The sequence below is a fragment of the Sinohyriopsis cumingii genome, chromosome 4, assembly GCF_028554795.1.
Source record: "Sinohyriopsis cumingii isolate HCF-2022 chromosome 4, ASM2855479v2, whole genome shotgun sequence".
NCBI classification, from domain to species: domain Eukaryota; kingdom Metazoa; phylum Mollusca; class Bivalvia; order Unionida; family Unionidae; genus Sinohyriopsis; species Sinohyriopsis cumingii.
Genome location: NC_142964.1, coordinates 123,351,094 through 123,371,364, shown reverse-complemented (window position 1 = coordinate 123,371,364; position 20,271 = coordinate 123,351,094). Strand labels below are relative to the sequence as shown.

The 20,271-nt window shown below is 34.6% G+C and overlaps 1 protein-coding gene across 1 annotated transcript in view; it reads left to right on the top strand.

Moving 5' to 3' along the window:
- The first annotated feature begins 203 nt into the window (after positions 1-203).
- The window catches only part of LOC149802033 (stomatin-like protein stl-1), a 52,970-nt gene continuing 32,902 nt past the window's right edge, over positions 204-20,271 (top strand). The window contains exons 1-4 of the mRNA XM_089956434.1: positions 204-339; positions 8,068-8,202; positions 14,312-14,411; positions 18,152-18,210. Of these exons, the coding sequence (XP_089812560.1) occupies positions 298-339; positions 8,068-8,202; positions 14,312-14,411; positions 18,152-18,210 (336 nt within the window). The 5' untranslated portion in view covers positions 204-297. The remainder of the gene's footprint in view (positions 340-8,067; positions 8,203-14,311; positions 14,412-18,151; positions 18,211-20,271) is intronic.

Here is a 20,271-nt window from a genome sequence, read left to right as displayed (position 1 = left end):
AACGTATCAACGTATCGTTGACAAAACATGTATCTAAAGTGGTATCGATTTGTAACATATAGCTCATCTTGGTGATGTCCTGTTTCAAGTTGGGTAATCTGAATGAGGTTGCATAATTTAGAGTGGGTTGTCAAAATCTGCACTCTTTTCGTCCCTTTTCGTCCTTTTGTGCCTCTCATCGGGGTTTTAGCACGACCTGCTCAACCGGACGTTTTCACCCTGACGAAACTCGTGGGTGAGATTGCAATTACCGGTAGACAGACAACAAAATTTAATTACATTTTAAATTCTCAGAAGATGTACCGAACTTTTTCTCTCAGTACACAAAGACCTCTGCGGGTTTGTCTTTTTTTGTTGTAATTTGTATGTTAGAAAAGTTTCCAGTCGCGTTTATTTCGTTGTGTAACCTATTTTCGCCATGCTGGCGGATTCAGATTTAAACTAAATTTCAGCCTGGTTAGGACCAAATGCCAGGCGAATTCTGACCATGTGTAGTATTATTTAATGAAAAAAATATGTGGAGCATACGTGTCATTTTGTGTAGTTATTCCCCTTTATGCAATCATATCTTTGCAGACCATTCGAGTCGTTCCCTCTCCTTATGTTATTGTTACCCGAAGGCTTATATTGTAATCAAGTGACCCGAAGGCTTATTTGTGTGATAAATGCTTTAGCTTTTCAGTTAGTGTTTCTGTATTTCGCCAGTGCACGGGATAATTTTTATGGCATATTTTTCCTATTATTAGTAATTTTTCATGGTTTGCCTTTAACCGTCAGTGCACGGGACTTTATTCCATGGTTTTTAAGGGTATAGGTATGGGTAAAAAGTTTGTTTTTGTCGATTTGGATCTTCTTTTTTTATTATTGTCTATTTGGATCTGTTGTTAAAATTTAAAGAATTAATGTCTTCTAATTCGTATTTTGTATTTTCGGGCACCTAGTCAAATGTCAATTTATATACATATCTGATTTTTCTTTTCCTTTCACTTTCTTTGGAGGTTGTTTCTGATTGGTCTGTTTGAAAATCATTGTTTAGGGATCTTCGTGCTTTCTCTTTTTCGTTTTGTTTGTCTGTTTTGTCTATTGTAAGTTTTCTGCCCTTTCGATCCTTGCAGCCTGTTCATTGTTTTGTTCTATCAAATGTTCACTTTTCTGTCTATCTGTTTGTTGTTGTTTTTGTACATGTATCTCTTTTTGTTTTTCTTTTCCTTTTGTTCTCTGATTTTTTTGGTAACAATGGTTTGTCGGTTTTTGTATTTCATTGTTTAGCTCACTTTTGTTATATTTGTTGATTCTTATTCTGTGGTTTGGGTTCTGGTTCATTCTTTTCTTGTGTTTCTTGTGTGCCTTTCTGTTTGGAGTGCATGGTGGTTCCTGATTATTCTTTAGTTGTTGGACATTTTTGGTGTGTGTGTCTTACATTTCTATACTTCTTAACACCTTTGTCCTGATTTTTTTCCTTGTCTATTTCTAGGATTCTAACTCCATTATTCATGGGAAATCCAGGGTGTGTGTCCAATCTTGTTTTGGTGACTCTGAGTTTAAATTTTTTCTTGAATCTCTCTACTATAGCATCTAATGGTATTTCTAGCAGGATGTCAGATATGTGTAATTCAGCAGTTCATTTTTTATCATCTGCAGAAAGGGTGCTGGCTTCTTTATGTCAAGATTTAGCCCTCCAAAATCCAGTTTTCCAAATGGAAGTATTGTAGTATTCCCTTTAGGTCTCAGGATAAATGCTTTGTCTACTTTCCTGTTCAGTGAATCCACAAGGTCAATGAAATTTTTGTCAGTCAGTCTCAAGGTTGTCAGCACTCTTGCCAATCTAGGGTTTTTCTTTAGCTCCATCTGTCTAATATATATTTCTTGTGTTCCTGACTTGTACCTACATTCTAAAAATGAGTCTTCCTCTGTCTCAGTTTTCCTTGTATAGAAGTATTTTTCCAGCTACGTTACTTCTCTATGTCATGACATTATTATTTTTGCACATTCAGCGTGCAGTTCACTCATTATGAGTTCAAGTTTCTGTTTTTTTCTATTGAAATTGTAATACTTTTTTGTATACTTTTCTACGATTCCAATTCATCTTGTTGTAGTAGTAGTAGTAGTAGGCCTCAGTTTTACTTTACATTTCCAATGGTACAGTGTTGGGTCCCATGGACTTTCTGGCTGTCAGTTTTGTTCGTGCCATGGCAAGAGTTTGAGTAAAATCAAGTATTTAAAATCCGAACAAGTAGTCAGTTTCAGGAATATCTCACACATTTGGCCGCATGTATTGACACTCTCTATCCTGGCGGAATTAAAATGACACTAGCAAATGGACGCATTTTCATGTACCATTGAATTTGTTGCAATGTGACAGTAGTCGAGGTATGCCGAAGTATGTTTAAGTAGGTTCATGTGGCAGATATGTTTCTTGAATGAAACAAAATGTTGCTTTACAGTTCCAATAGGCACAATATATTTTTATTCGTTTCGTTAAAAATTAATATTTCAACTTAACCCGATTTTGGCATTCCCGGCTTTCATTGCTTTCTAACCAACTGAAATGTAGGCCAACAAAACTTGAAAACAGGTCCATTTCTTTTGTGAGAATTTAAATTTATTAGAGAAAAGACATCAGGGTAAGTAAGGCTGACAAAAACATTATAACTTTACTTTGTAGGAAAGCGTCGTTATTGGTTGCCACTTGTGTGTGATATTTCTGAAAATGTGACTTTCATTATACTGTTAGTCGACATCAAAACACGCTATACAGTGCCGTTATTTAGGCAGTAAGACCCATCACCCCCCAGAACAAAAATATCGGGTGATGTGTCTTACATTGTAAGAGTAAAAAAAACCCATAAAACAAAACAAAAGAGCCCCCCTCAAAAATAAAACCCCCACTAAAAACTAAAACACCTTTGGGCATCATTTCGACAAACACCTATTTATTTTTCCAAACGCTGAGTGCTAATTCAGGAATTTAAGTTTATTACAAGGTCTGAACCTTATCTGTGATGTGAAGCAAAGCTTTTTTTTATTCACCTACTACTGGTTTTTGCATGATTGCCATGCTATGTTTGCTTACATTTGTGAATAAATAGTCAGTTTAATTATATTGCATAATATATTTCTAATAGTTTTGACAGCTCATTTGAAATGAGTTTACAAGAAGTAGAGTGGCAATGTATGTTTTAGATTTTGGTATGGATACTGGGGTCAAGGTCAACTTGAATTTGAGGAAGAAATGACCATCTTTTGGACAGAGCAGGGAGAAGTGAGAGCTGAACAGTGAGAAGTTGAAGCAAAGCAATATATATATATATATATACAGGGCTCGAATTTAACACAAATTTCTATGTAGCCAGAAGGACTAGTATATTGAGAAATTTACTAGTCCTGCCATTTCTTTTCTAGTCCTGTTCACAAAACAATGTCACACAGCTTTCATGTACGTTTACCGATTTAATTTTAAAGTTCGAACAACCTGCAATAAAACTGGATGTTTTCTGTGTGTTTGTTTTTGTGAATTGCATATACCAGTTACACCACGTAACATTCCTTTCCTCATCATAATTCAGCCATTTCCTGTCTTTTGTCCATTTCTTCTGAAATTTTCCATTATGCTTTTCCCTATCATAAGAATTATTCCTCATCATTCTCATTGAACTTTTGCTTTTTTTTCCAGTGGCTGAACACCTTCTATCAAATGCCACATTTTGCCTGTCTTAAAAGGAGGGAATTGTGCCTTGTTTTGAAATACAAGATGTTATAGTATAGCTGGCGCAAATTATTTAAAGCAAGAAAAGGAATGGCACAGTGTCCTTTATATAAGAAAGTCAGAGCAAGAAACACGTTTCAAAACACGTGTCTTTGCCCCCTCCCACAATTAAATGGCCTCTCCCTAACAAAGACTTAACTTCAGCGGATGTTCTGCATGATCAAAGCAGTGGCTATTGTAAACACTGTTATAAAACATTAGCATCAGAAGATAGTGTTAGTTTCAGCTTGGGAAAGGTGTGTTCCCATCAAACAAAGACATTTGACACTCGGCGCGTTGTATTTAACAGCTCCAATTATGGTATCATAAGTCGTAAGTTTGGTAATTGTTCCTAATTAATCGAACCTGAATGTATTGTTGAAATTAATAATAAGGCGGAAAATTTTCAAATCTTAGATGCCCATGCTCAGAGATTTTAATTCCCAACAAATGTACAGCATTCTGCTTGGATATCTCCATGTATATTCAATTATTTGTTCATTCTTGTAAGGGAAAAATATAAAAACTATTCTTATCATCATAGAGAAAGTAGTTGTATGGAAAGGATGTGTCAAAAATGTAATTGTAATAAACTGATCTAATTCTTATAATTATTTCCATGGAAATGTAAAATATGTAGTTTCCTGTTTGTGACTGTTGGAGCATTTGGGTAGCGAGCAAAAAAAAGAACCTTAAACAAAAACATGTGCAAACTAATTTCTTTGAATAGTTTCTGCTGTGTTCTTTTGTGTGGTTTACTGCTTTGTAGTTTGTTACTGTGGTGGAGTGAATAAAATGTGATACCACATCATTTTTTTCATTTAATTCATTATCAGATTAATTAGGATCAATTACCAAACTTCCATTGTTAATGACAGGACCATAATTTGCACTGTTAAATGAAATGCACAAAATCGGATGGATTCTTGTTATAGAAACACACCTTTCCGAGGCAGAAATTGACTTCATCTTCTCATGCTAATATTTTATGTCTGTGTTTACAATGGCCACTGCTTTGATTCTACAGAACATCTGGTAAGTCAAGTCTTTATTAGGGAATGGCGTAAACAAATGCTCACTATTGATAACCAAAACTTACTAGACCATCGGACTATTAACATTATGAAAGTTACTAGTCCGACAGGAAATCTGCTAGCCTCGGGCTAGTGGACTACCGCTAATTTCGAGCCCTGTGTGTATATGTATATATATATATATATATATATATATATATATATATATATATATATCGATGTGTGTGTGTGTGTGTTTCCATTCTCTTATTTTTGAATTAAAAGAGCACTGTATATTTTAATGAATTTTAACTGATAGGAGAAAATAAATTACAGTATTTGTAATTGCAAGTTATTAAAATGCTTAATTGATTACCTTTAAAAAAAAAAATTTTTGTTACTTTATGAAAGTCATTATAAAATGGCATTGCAAAAACAATGGTGAACTTGTTTGAAACAATCCCTGTAACATGTATATGAAGCAAATGCACATGTATTTTCATACTATATTGTTTGTCCCAATGTGTCCCAATTTCTTTGTTGCCAATAATACATGATTTATTTAATAGATAACACTCTGAATAATTACAGTTGGTATATGAATGAACTAAAACCTTTCCAACCAGATTGAAACAGCCAACATGGGAGTGCATCTATTTTTAGAAAGGGGGGTTTTCTTAATGTAATTCTTGCTTCATTACAACAATCCATTGGTAGAATTGCAGATTTATGCTTTGCTGCTTTTTTCTGTAGTATCACAAAGATGAGTGAAAACAACTTTGACCTTGCAGCAGATTCTCAAATACCACAACACAGCTTTGTCCCATACATTTGTCACCTACAGAATTCCATTTTTATGATAAATCTTCCATAATATTTAGACATTTGCTTTCTATGAATTTAATAATTTTTTTAACATATTTGCCCAAATGTTTATGAAAACAAACAATATAATAGAGTGGTAATTCTCAGACACAGTGATGTCCACCATTATATCCCACTGACAGGTTTCCTTATGGTTTCAAACTGATTTTATGAAGAAAATAATGTACACATGGCAGTTAAATTGCCAGATCACTGATTCTATTCATAAAACACAAATTGCTTTTTACATACTGTTAAAGTTTTGAAACACACATTTATGTTTTTATCATTAAATGATAACTTGTGGAAATTGGCCAGTTGCTATAACCAGAGCCATATATAATATATCTATGTTATATCTCTGAATGGTCAGTCAGCTTTCAAAACACATGCCTGTGAATGTGCAAGAATAAGTTTGTTAGGGCATTTGATATCAACAACAGCTATTTTTCACCATGAGCTACAACACAACACCAGAAATAATTTTCACTATCCTAACAGAATAAGGCAAAGTTTTTCCTTTATCTAGACTACTTAGTCGCCAACTTTGTCTGGTAGTGTAACCCCTTTGATATAGTTGGCTCATTTTATATTCCATGATTTTATTATTTGAGCTGCAGTCATCACATGCAAGTGCATAGCTGCCAAGTGTCCTGTTTTTCCATATTTGTCCTGAATTTTGGACCAGAGTACACGTGAAATTATTTTTTGTTAAAATTTCATTTTTTTAAATAAGAAAATTCAAATGTCATTGTCACAGAATTGTATTAATCCTTTTATTTTTTAAATACATGTACTTGGGTTTCATTTTTTGTGTACAATGATACCCGAGGGTGATTTATGTAAATTGTACAATAGATATAACTTACACACAAGAAATTAATAATTCACATACTTCTACAGCTGAAGATGTGCAAGTGCTGAAAGTAGACTGCTCACTGACAAGACATTCCATAATGTGAAGATTTAGTCTTACGGTAAGGCATTTATACACAAAGTCATCATGCAATGTCTCTGTGCTGGAAGCATTCATTTTTTTCCCATTGAACACACGTCACATGTGCGGCATAGGATGAACCGAACTTACCGTAAGATTAAATCTTCACATTATGGAACGTCTTGTCAATGAGTTGTCTACTTTAAGGACTTGCACATCTTCAGCTGTAGAGGTATGCGAATTACTAATTTCTTGTATATAGGTTGTAACTATTGTATTAACCACGTTTAGTTATGTATGTTTGCTGTGTAGCTTTGGTTTACACAGTGTAATGCAAATATTTTCTATTCTTGTTTGTGACTTAGCAAGGGATTTATATTAGCAATATAAAGCTGCATTTTTAAGAAATGTTTTAGTTAGGTTTACTTCTGATTCCTGACCCTCTTTGTTGTTTTGTAATTATGGTGTCGATAATGTAATCTGTATAACTTACCATATATAATGTCATTACTTTTAATCGTATATGCCCGTGTCATGCATAGTACACGGTGTATAGTCTGTCTTGTGCTGAAAAGTGGCATTAAACCCTACAACAACAACAACTCTTCCATAATATCACAATCACAACTTTATTTTAGACTTAAATGTTCTCTATACCATAGCAAATACCACCCTTAACCCCTCCTTAGGATTGAATGATTGCAATTTTGAACCATTATGCATATGCCTACCCCACCCCCTTGGGCTTAAACAATTGGTACCATTATACCTATATCCAATCCTAAATTCTTTAGTAGAAAGAGTAAGAACCAACAAGTACTGTAATATTCAACAAGTAATTTATTTCCCCCAATACAAAGTGAAAAAAGTAAAAAGAACTTACAGTATTGCAAAATAAAATCAAAATAATCATAGAATTTTGAACACAATTCCTAAGGATTTGAGTTCTTGGTGGTATTCTAAAATAAATCCAATGCTTGAAGGGTTGATATGCCTGTGGTTGCTTGTGTCAAAGTGACATGCCAAGTCTTTTGTTGAATCACAATAATACAGTCCAAGAATATATATATGCTTATTTGAAATTTCACTCTAAATCCAGGTCTCTATTTCCAAGAATGTTATTTTTGAGCACTTTCTATTTCCAGATATGAATTGAAATTTGAATTAAATGATTTGAATAAATTCCAGCCCAAAAGAAATACTGGACAAAACAACAATGCAACAGATTCTGCTCAGATCTTACAGCACAAATAATTAATTTTTCTAATAAACAAGATTTTATACTCCTACCTGACCTAGGTCACAACATAAGTATTAAAATGTTGCATATGTTGACAGTTTCTCATTTATAGAATCAGGTTTTTTGTAACAACATCTACCAGCTGCATATAACAACATAAAATATATGAATAAAACAAATTATATGCAGTCACAAAAAGTGACCATGACAAATCACTACCATGTGTCAATTGATTGCTTTAGTAAGTGTCATACTTTCTCTATTTCAGAGGATTTTGATTGAAACAAAGCAACAGTTACGTCACAGGTCCAGTGTAAAAGTCAACACAGCAATTCTATTTGTTCCCCAGCAGGAAGCATGGATTATTGAACGCTTTGGAAAGTTTCACCAAATATTAGAACCAGTATGTTAAAAGTCAGCTGTCTGGATTTTGTATGAGATCCAGCACTCCCTTACTGCATAGTCCTTCAGTATAACACAATTCCCTTCATAAGGCGAAGCCATGGATCCCATTTTATTATCAGAAGCTGCGGTGGCTCGTTGGTTAGTATTGCTGGACTAAAGGGTATGGGTTCGAATCCGACCATCAAACCAGCCAGGGTCAGCTACCAAGGTGCATCTTTGGGTAAGGCATCTTACTCCAGTTGCCTTGGCACTAAATAACCAAATTGTGTTGCTGTGCTGTAAAACAAAAACCACACAAAACCATTTTGTTATGTAAAAGTGAAATTATATGTTTAGTGTACTTCATTATAAAGTGGTTTCACAATATGGTGAGATAAACCATGGCTGCCATTGACATTGTTATAATGAGAGAGTGCTGTACATAATTGCTTTTGTCATTAATGATGATTATCAGCATATGCCATTATTCTTGATTATCAGCATATGCAATTAATGATGATTATCAGCATATGCTATTAATGGTGATTATCAGCATATGCCATTAATGATGATTATCAGCATATTCCATTAAGAATGGGGGGCCCCAAGTGGCCAAGTGGTCTAAAGCGCTGTTCATCACGGATCACTGCCATCTCACCTGTCTGCATGGGTTGAAGTCTCAGGCTCGGCCAATGTGGATATGTGAGAAAGCTTGCCGGTAGCTTCTCGTGGGTCGGTGGTTCATTCCGGGGTTTTCTCAGGTTCTTCCGATACTGGTCGCCATATATAGCCTATCTTTTGCTGAAAAATGGTGTCAAACCCTATAACAACAACAACAACCATTAAGAATGATTATCAGAATATGCCATTAATGGTGATTATCTGCATATTCCATTAATAATGATTATCAGCTATGCCATTAATAATGATTATCAGCATATTCCATTAATGATGATTATCAGCATATGCCATTAATGATAATTATCAGCATATGCCATTAATGATGATTATCAGCATATGCCATTAATGATGATTATCAGCATATGCCATTGATAATGATTATCAGCATATGCCATAAATGATGATTATCAGCATATACCATTAATAATGATTATCAGCATATGCCATTAATGATTATCAGCATATGCCAGTAATGGTGATTATCAGCATATGCCAATAAAAATGATTATCAGCATATGCCATTAATGATGATTATCAGCATATGCCAGTAATGGTGATTATCAGCATATGCCATTAATGGTGATTATCAGCATATACCATTAATGGTGATTATCAGCATATGCCATTAATAATGATTATCAGCATATGCCATTAATAATGATTATCAGCATATGCTATTAATAATGATTATCAGCATATGCCATTAATGGTGATTATCAGCACCATTATTAGCACCTTAATGGTGACTATCAGCATATGCCATTAATGATGATTATCAGCATATTCCATTAAGAATGGGGGGGCCCCGAGTGGCTGAGTGGTCTAAAGCACTCTCTGTCATGGATCACTGCCATCTCACCTCTGCTGCATGGGTTCGAGTCTCAGGCTCGGCCAATGTGGATATGTGAGAAAGCTTGCCGGTAGCTTCTCGTGGGTCAGTGGTTCTTTCTGGGGTTTTCTCAGGCTCTTCCTCCATCATTAATACTGGCCGCCATATATAGCCTATCTTGTGCTGAAAAATGGTGTCAAACCCTATTACAACAACAACAACCATTAAGAATGATTATCAGCATATGCCATTAATGGTGATTATCTGCATATTCCATTAAGAATGATTATAAGCTATGCCATTAATAATGATTAACAGCATATTCCATTAATGATAATTATCAGCATATGCCATTAATGATGATTATCAGCATATGCCATTAATAATGATTGTCAGCATATGACAGTAATGGTGATTTTCAGCATATGCCAGTAATGATGATTATCAGCGTATGCCATTAATGGTGATTATCAGCATATGCCATTAATGATGATTATCAGCATATGCCATTAATGATGATTATCAGCATATGCCATTAACGGTGATTATCAGCATATGCCATTAATGATGATTATAAAGATATGCTATTAATAATGATTGTCAAATTAGATTTATGAAACACGATAATGGCATATTTGAAGAGACTTTTCACTTGTGATTCAAAGACTAGGTGATATTGTTGATAAAGAATTCCCATGAGTTGACATTTTTGTTGAGCTTGCCTTTTAGGAAGTTGACATAGCCGTATATATGCCATTTCACTGATGTTTACAATAAGAATGTACTGTATATACTATATGTATCTGATACAACTGCAAACTGCACAGACCTAGATATGCAGTGGTATGTTGTGCTTGCAGATTTGAGCTATGCAGTCAGTAGGACAAACAACACAGACCTTGTTCTACTGGAGCATTATGTGATGGCATATGAGGGTCCATGCTGTTGCAGTTGGACCTAATTTGTGAGTGAGTATATCCGGTAGCAGAAGTTGGGGGGGTCAGGATTGACATACAGGCTATGGCCAGCTTCATGTCATAATAATATCCTGTGTCCTAAATAAAGCACATTAGTCACTGTAGTACTCTTCTGCCTGATCATCCATCATACTTTATACCCCATGCCTGACCATCTATCATACTACATTTTCCATGTCTGACCATCTATCATATTTCATACCCCATGTCTGACCATCCATCATGCTTCATATTATATGTCTGCCCATCCTTCATTCTCCATGTCTAATCATCCATCATACTTCATGCTTCAGGTCTGACCATCTATAATACTTCATACTCCATGTCTGACCATCCATCATACTTTATACTCCATGTCTAACCATCCATCATGTTTCATACTACATGTCTGATCATCCATCATATTTCATACTCCAGGTCTGACCATCTATCATAATTCATCCTCCATTTCTAATCATCCATCATACTTCATACTCCAGGTCTGACCATTCATCACGCTTCATAATCCATGTCTGACCATACGTCATACATCATACTCCATGTCTAACCATCTGTCATTCTTCATATCCCATGTCTGATTATCCATCATACTTCATAGTCAAGGTGGCCCCGAGTGACTGAGTGGGCTAAAGCGCTCACTTTTATGGATCACTGCCATCTCACCTCTGTCTGCATGGGTTTGAGTCTCGGATTCAGCCAATTTGGGTATGTGATATAGCTTGCCAGTAGCTTCTTGTGGGTCGGTGGTTCTTTCTGGTGTTTTCCCGAGCCCTTCTTCTACCATTTATACTGGCCACCATGTATAGTCTCTCTTGTGTTGAAAATGGCATTAAACACAACAACAACTTCATACTTACTCAATGTCTGATCATCCAGCGTACTTCAAATTCTATGCTTGCCCTTCATACTCCATGTCTGACCATCCTTCATACTTCATACTTATTGTCTGTTGATCCATCATACTTCATACTCCATTTCTGATCATGCTTCATACTCCAGCCTGACCACTCATCATACTTTATACTCCATGTGTGACCATCCATCATACTTTATACTCCATGTCTGACCATCATTCATACTTCATATTGTATGCCTGACCATCCTTCATACTTCGTACTCCATTCCTGACCATCCACCATACTTTATACTCTGTCTGACTATCCTTTATACTTTATACTCCATGTCTATCCATCATACTTTATTTCTTATGTCTGACTGTCCATACTTTATACTCCATGCCTGACCAACTATCATGCTTTATACTCCATGTCTGACTATCCATCATGCTTTATACTCCATGTCTGACTATCCATCATACTTGATTTCTTATGTCTGACTGTCCATACTTTATACTCCATGCCTGACTATCCATCATTAAAGCTGTCAGTATGTACTGCATACTTGGGTACCTGCCCATTTATAATTACCCTAATAATAAAAATTGGTCATAGGGTACCCATTTATTTCATGTAAAAAACAAACCAAAAATGTGTTTCCAAGTTCAGATCAGTGATTATATCTGGCAATGTCAGGAGTGAGAGAAACACAGAATAATGAGTACAGTTTGAGGCTTGTGTCGTGTGACTCTTGGCTACTGCCCATTGATCCATAATAGACATCCTACTGATCTTATATTTTTTACTTGTGCAGCCATTTGGTTATATATGATGAACAGTTTCCTTATTTTCTATTTATAGTAACTGTACATGACATATTTCCAAAAAAACAGGTTTCTTGAATTTGAAACCATGTGTTACAGATTCATTATAGTGTGATATACACTTAAGTAGCAAACCAATCAATATTGAGGGAAACATGGTGCCAAACAGTGCCAAGTATTAAGTGAAACAGGCTTTATCAATGTGACTCATGGATGTTTAATGACTGAAAAATGTTAGAAGAGAGGGATTTTGTTTAACTGAAGAACATGTCCATCAGAAAAGGACAAATCAATTGTGCTTTGCAAATTTTGAAAGAGGAATTCAACTTTGATGTAAAACAGCATTTAGAATTCATGGACTTTATGACCTTTCAGCGAAAGTTTAGCGCGTAGGCTAGTTAAAGTGAATATTGTGATAAAAATTTATCATTTTGTTTTGTGTCTGCTTTCTCACCCTATAAGCCACATAAATTTAACTGATTTATGACAAGAATTTTTAGCTTACTGCAGATTCAGGTAAGTAGCAAAAATAATATACTTTTTACTTATCATACAGGTTTCTGTAAATTTGGCATTTAATATAATATATATTTCTCATTTTATGCTCAGATTATGCTTTTTTGCCACTTACATTAGTAATAATTACACTTATTTCTTTCAGGGCTTGGCATGTATGAACTTAAAGCAGTTCAGGTTGACGTTTAATATAATTTCTCTTTGATCGGTTGACCGATCACGAGGATTGATGGATACCCAGCTGACTTTATCTAAAATTCTGACAGCTTTATCCATCATCATTATACTCCATTCTTGATGGTCATCCATCTTTCTTTATACCCCCATGTCTGACCATCCATCATACTTTATCCTCTATGACTGACCATCCATTATACTTCATACTCTATGCCTGACCATCCATCATACTTTGCTCTCCATATTTGATCATCCATCATACTTTGTGCTCTCCATGTCTGACCATCAATCATATTTTATACTCCTTGCCTGACCATCCATCATACTATATACTCTGTGTCTTACCATCCATCTTACAATATACTCTGTGTCTGATCATCCATCATAGTTTATACTTTATGTCGGACCATCCATCATACTATATACTCTGTGTCTGACCATCCATCATACTGTATACTCCATGCCTGACCATCCATCATACTGTATACTCCATACCTGACCATCCATCATACTTTATACTCTATGTCTGACCATCCATCATACTATATACTCTGTCTGACTATGCATCATACTGTATACTCTCAATGTCTTACCATCCATGATACAATATACTTTGTGTCTTACCATCCATCATAGTTTATACTCTGTCTGACCATCCATCATACTATATACTCTATGTCTGACCATCCATCATACTATATACTCTGTGTCTTACCATCCATCTTAAAATATACTCTGTGTCTGATCATCCATCATAGTTTATACTCTATGTTGGACCATCCATCATACTATATACTCTGTGTCTGACCATCCATCATACTATATACTCTGTGTCTGACCATCCATCATAGTTTATACTCCATGTCTGACCATCCATCATACTGTATACTCCATGCCTGACCATCCATCATACTTTATACTCTCCATGTCTTACCATCCATCATACTATATACTCTGTGTCTGACCATCCATCATAGTTTATACTCTATGTCTGACCATCCATCATAGTTTATACTCTATGTCTGAACATCCATCATACTGTATACTCCATGCCTGACTATACATCATACTTTATTCTCCAGGGTAATTTCACCAAACATGCAAAACCATAAAGAAAATTACATTTTATTGGCATCAATGGCCTGAAAGTCTGAAATTTCTTAGTTTTTTGTTTTGTTTAAATTCTGAGAGGAAAATGCAATTTAATGTCTCACTATTCAGAAATGTTCCAACTACGTATCTATTCTGTTTAACTGCCATGTATACTTTGTCTCTAATTTTTTTTCAGGGATTCAACTTCATAATACCAATAATAGATTCTATCAAGTACATCCAGAGTCTGAAGGAAATAGCCATTGAAATTCCAGAGCAACATGCTATCACTAGAGGTATCAGGATTTCTTGATAGATTACAATATATTCATACAATGTGTGATGATATCCATACTTTATTGCAATTTAAGTATTCATTACATTTGTACACTCTGGTTGATAATATCCATACTCTTTTGCAATTGGAGTATTCATTATATTTATACTCATTGTGAGGATATTGATTCTCTGTTGTGATTGAAGTATTCATTATATTAATCACACACAGTCAAGCTTGTCTTAACAGTCATCTTAGTCAGTGGTTACCTGGTCACATTGTCCATTCTAATTTCCCCCTTGCAAATTTCCTAAAGAAATGTCATGTAATCAGTGGTCACCTATCGGTGGCTATGTATGTCTTAGCCATGTAGTGGTTTCAGCCTGCCTTCTGCAGTCATTTGAGCATATCAGCAGGCATAGGGTAGCTGATTACCATTGGGCCTAGCAAACTTAAATGATGTTACATCAAGTTATACCGGCATGAAATCGATGGAAAAATTATCTATTTTTTGAGAAATTGAGAGTACTTTAATCCTTTTGTCTTTAATCTGCAAGATGAAACTACAGCATTGATGAAATTTAACCTTGTGCTCGCCATTTGCATTGCTTGTCACATGACTACACAAATCTCTCAACCTACATGTTGATGACATCAGAGGCCCAATGGTCATGTGATATCAACCATAAACCCCTTTCCAATGTTTTTCCATACTATTTGACAAAGTCAGGGTTCCCATTCTTACGGTAAATCAGAAAAAAGTTTGGAGAAATTATAATTTTTTTCCCCGACCATGAAAAGTCCTGGAATTTCACAAAGTCAGGAAAAACCCAGGAATTTTTTGCCACCACTTGACGTCTGAAACAGTCACGTAATTGAGTCGTAACTGAACTGATCATGAGTTAAATTTATCGAGTTCTAGCCAGAATATTTGGAGCGTGCAGTATGGATCATTTGGGTGCTTGCAATAAACATATATGCTGAGTCAATCCAGATACTCAGTGGGTTAGATTCATCTAGTAGACTTTTATTTTCAAAGCTTGATATCCGTATCTTTCCTTACATGGAAGGCATGAAAACCACTCTAGCATTACAAGAGGCAAACATTGTGGTGGCAAAACGTAGCCGCTTACTGGATAATCCATCAGTTGTTTAAAGTGTGATCACTTGTTTTCATGCCTAATTTTACCAACTGCCCTAATAAATAGTTTGTCAAGTGTTCCACAGTTACTGGTAACTGTTGAATAAATATTTTATTTTGGAGCTGTTTCTAGTGATAATGAGATAAAGGCCTTTGCTTGTGTGTCAGAGATATAAATGAGTACATGTATACAGTTTTTGTTTTCATGACTATTTGCTAAATAGCTAAACTATATACATGTATCTTGGTAGCATACTAATACTGCTAACAATATATGTGAAATAATAATAATAATAGATCAAAGATAGCAAGGCAGTCAAATGAAGGGAGTACTCATTGATGGTTGGAAAAATGTTAAATTGTTTTATTTTTGTTACCCAACTGTCACATGTGGTGTGTCTGTCTGATCATAAACGTGATGTTCAACAACTTGCCCTGTAATAATTTCATTATATTAAACAGTAAGATGTGCATCGTGGAGTCGTTTTAGTCATAATGCTTTCGTATATTAAACAGTAAGATGTGCATCGTGGAGTCCTTTTAGTCATAATGCTTCCAGTATATATTAAACAGTAAGATGTGCATCATGGAGTCCTTTTTGTTCATAATACTTCCAGTATATATATTAAACAGTAAGATGTGCATCATGGAGTCCTTTTTGTTCATAATACTTCCAGTATATATTAAACAGTAAGATGTGCATCGTGGAGTCCTTTTTATTCATAATACTTCCAGTATATATTAAACAGTAAGATGTGCATCGTGGAGTCCTTTTTATTCATAATACTTCCAGTATATATTAAACAGTAAGATATGCATCGTGGAGTCTTTTTTAGTCATAATACTTCCAGTATATATTAATAAGATGTGCATCGTGGAGTCATTTTTAGTCATAATACTTCCAGTATATATTAAACAGTAAGATGTGCATCGTGGAGTCCTTTTAGTCATAACACTTTCAAGATATTAAACAGTGAGATGTGCATCGTGGAGTCATTTTAGTCATAATACTTTCAGTATATTCATAATACTTTCATTATATTAAATAGTAAGATATGCATCATGGAGTCATTTTAGTCATAATACTTTCAGTATATTAAATAGTAAGATGCACATCATGGAGTCTTTTTAGTTTGTGTCGAAATAAAGAAAACTTAAATCCTTTTGTATTTTCAACATTTGACAAATTTACAAGTTACAGACAAACTGTTCTTGTCCATGTCCATCCACTTTCACCGTTATGCAAGTAAGATCTTGTGTTCTATTTTTGCTGAAAACCCAAACAGTTGGACACAACATTCAGTTTGCAAACAGCATACTTGCTATCCTGTTGTCAAAAACCTTCATGTAACTGATCAGAGGTTGTTTACAGTTTATCAGGATGCTTGCTGAAGATGTCCAAAACTATGTTAGGTACTGTTCTTGAATCGGTAAGTTAGGTGAAATGTGACAAAATAAGAGATTTCTTTAAACAAGTAGTAAATAGACATAACATAAATTGTGTATCTTTAATTACAAATACATAATTACCATTTAAATGAAAGAATACAATGAGGAAACATCAGTGTTCACCTGATATGTGACTGAGTAATTTTTTCATAGGTAGGATTTTGCGTACCTTTCATGTTTTCTTTTTTTCTACACTCTTTATTTGATTTGATATAAAAGACATAATTAACATGATAATACAAAGCAAATCTGTTTTTAATTGAGTGCAACAATACAACAAATAAGTCTGCAAATCAGGGATCAAATTACAGTGGACAGTTAATAAGGTTCTCACAGAAATGCTGTGAGTGTATATTGACATTTTTCATGTTTAAATACGAGAAGGCATATCACAGGTATGATGATTACACTTAAATCAAATTAAAACAGAACTAAAACACAAAATTTACTCGACGAAACTTATTTTCGATTGGTATTTACTTCTTAAAATTTTGCCACCATTAGGAATTAATGACATAAATAATGTTATTTACAGTGGACTGAGAATTTTTGTAAAAGAAAATGTAACAGAATATAGGACTATGCATTAAAAATTGAGAATTTCTTGATGTTAATTCCTGTCATTAAGCACCATTTCCAACAATAAAACAAACAGTATATTAATGGTTCATTTACCAATTTTAATTGCAGTAGTTCAGCCGATATGGGTCAGTTCTTTTTGGCTTTTTGTAGCCCTAAAATGGGATACCTGCCTCTGTGTTGTAAACAGGTTTGAAAGTTAACAGGGTGCACTATGTTGCGGGATTTATCAGAAGCTTTTTTATTGACAGTCACAAATAATTCACATTTTCTTTGTAAAGAAACGTGATTTTAATTTGATTTCTTTATTACCAGGCTGGTGTATTTCCATGTATTGATCTCCAGAATTTGATGAATTCTGTATCTTCAATCACTGTTACATTGTACCTTGTCAGTGTATTTCCATGTTTTGATCTCCTAAATTTGATTATTTCTCTATTTTCAAACAATGTTACATTGTACTTTGTCAGTGTATTTAACTGTATGTGTGGCCCAGATTTGAAGACTTGTTTTCAGATAATGTATATTAAGCCCAGTCAGTTTTATTTACATGTATTTGTGGCCTAAATGAAATGATTTCTTTGTTTCAGACAATGTAACCTTGTTGCTTGATGGGGTGCTGTACCTTAGAGTTACAGATCCATACAAGGTGAGTGTTATAAATCCAAAGACTATCAAGTTTCATTGATCCAACTTTTGTTTAGAATTGTGACATTTATTGAAATATATGAGCTTAAGCAATTCAATTTATATCTGTCAAAGTTTGATCGGTTTTTCTGACATATGGGTTAATTGACATTTTTTAATTGGACACAGTTCAGGGATGGTCCTGGCTTTTAAAAAGCTGTCGCCAAAAAAATCGCCAACCTCAATATTTTGTCGCCAATTTTCAAAAAGTGTCGCCAGAACAAGTAGTGTACATTTTTCCAAGTGTTAATTTAGTCTATTAATGTAACAGGCAATGAAAATTACAAAAGATGGGTTACTTAATTCTTTAATTACAACAAGCATTAACAAAATGTTACAAAGTGTTACATGAAGATCCGTCGCAATTTTAGGGCTGCCCACTTGTTGAATGCAGTTTCAAAGTCTAATTTTTCACATCTGTACGTGCTGATTCTCATGAAATTCTCGAGAGACGAGATGCAGAGTTTATTTCTGACGTCAGTTTTTATGAGGTTCATCTTACTGAATCTACGTTCACAGTCCACAGCACTGACAGGTGACACCAGTAGTCTATCAGCAGACACCCCCCTTGGCTAGCTTCACAAAGCTTGTAGTGAATTGCTTCCTAAATCCCAAGAATGATCACTGAATGCTGTATAAATTTTCTCGACAAACAAAATATGATCTCCATTCCCATGAATGAAACTTACACGAGTCAACACCTGACAATATTGGACCGTATATATAAGCATAAATTCACACCCAATTTAGAGATTCTTTCACTCTTGTATTTTGAGAAATAAATAATTATTATTAATTATGCAAAACTGGTTGTTTTTTTGTGCTATTTCTTGTTTCGGAGTTTAAGTCTCAGCAGCCGTAACACTGATTGATGGCCAAAGGAAAAGAACAATGAGTAAAATGCTGCACTGGCGACAGACATAATTGTGATTGAGATTTTTCCATTTGCTTCGGTTTTCTATGAAGGTTCAGCAAAACTATTGTATTGGTATATGTAAAAAAAAAAAAAAAACCAACATAAAATTTAGCCATTCAATTAATTGTATCTGTTCTATTCACGTCTTCAGAAGTCGGTCAGTTGTAGGGTATAGTGCGGTAGCATGATTGACTGTATCGCAGCATACAGTACTCAGCCCAGATGTCAGCATAAGCAGATTATGATGTAACAATGCACTGTAAAGATGGGGTTATCAATACGAACAAAGGATTGTTTGTGTAACAGATTGATTCCAATGCATTGCTTAGTCAAGTTTGTGGCTTCCTTTCGTTCTCCCTTTTAATTTATCCAGTCCAAATCTATGATTGTATGTACAAATTAAATAACCAAAAAGTCTGTCGCCAAAAAAATCGCCAGATGGGATATTTTTGTCGCCAATAAGGAAAAAAAATCGCAATTTGCGACATTGGCGAAGCCCAGGACAATCCCTGACAGTTGGTATATAGTGTTTGTGCCAGATATCTGAAGCTTAACTGTTGGAAATCATTGTCTCAGCTTTAAAAAAAGGCTTGAAGATTTGCAGCATTATTAAATAGGAAATAAATAGCCAGAGTTAATATAATAATGTAATTATTAATAATAAATAATGGGTTTGAAGATATTTGATCTGAAAATTCTCAAAGTTTTGACTGTTTTCCGAATTAAAGGTCAGATTTCTGGCAGTAATGAATTTCGCTCAAATCTGACTTGTTTTATTATCACATATATGTACAGTCGTCCCTTTTATTAACATACGTTTACAGTCATCCCATTTATTACCACGTACATGTACAGTCATCTTTTTTATGTACATTGGCCCCTTGCATAGCATGGTTCCCCATATAACGTGGTTATAGATCACAGTTTTAAATTGATGGATTTAACCTACCTCGGTATAAGGTAACCTCATTTATAAGGTAGTGCAGTTTTATGGTTCTCAACATTAAAGTTAGGGACTATTGTATTTCCTTCTTGCTATTGTCAACCTCACTGGTATTGTAGTGCATTTTTTTTTGGCTGTTAGGAACAACATGAAAGTTGGAGACT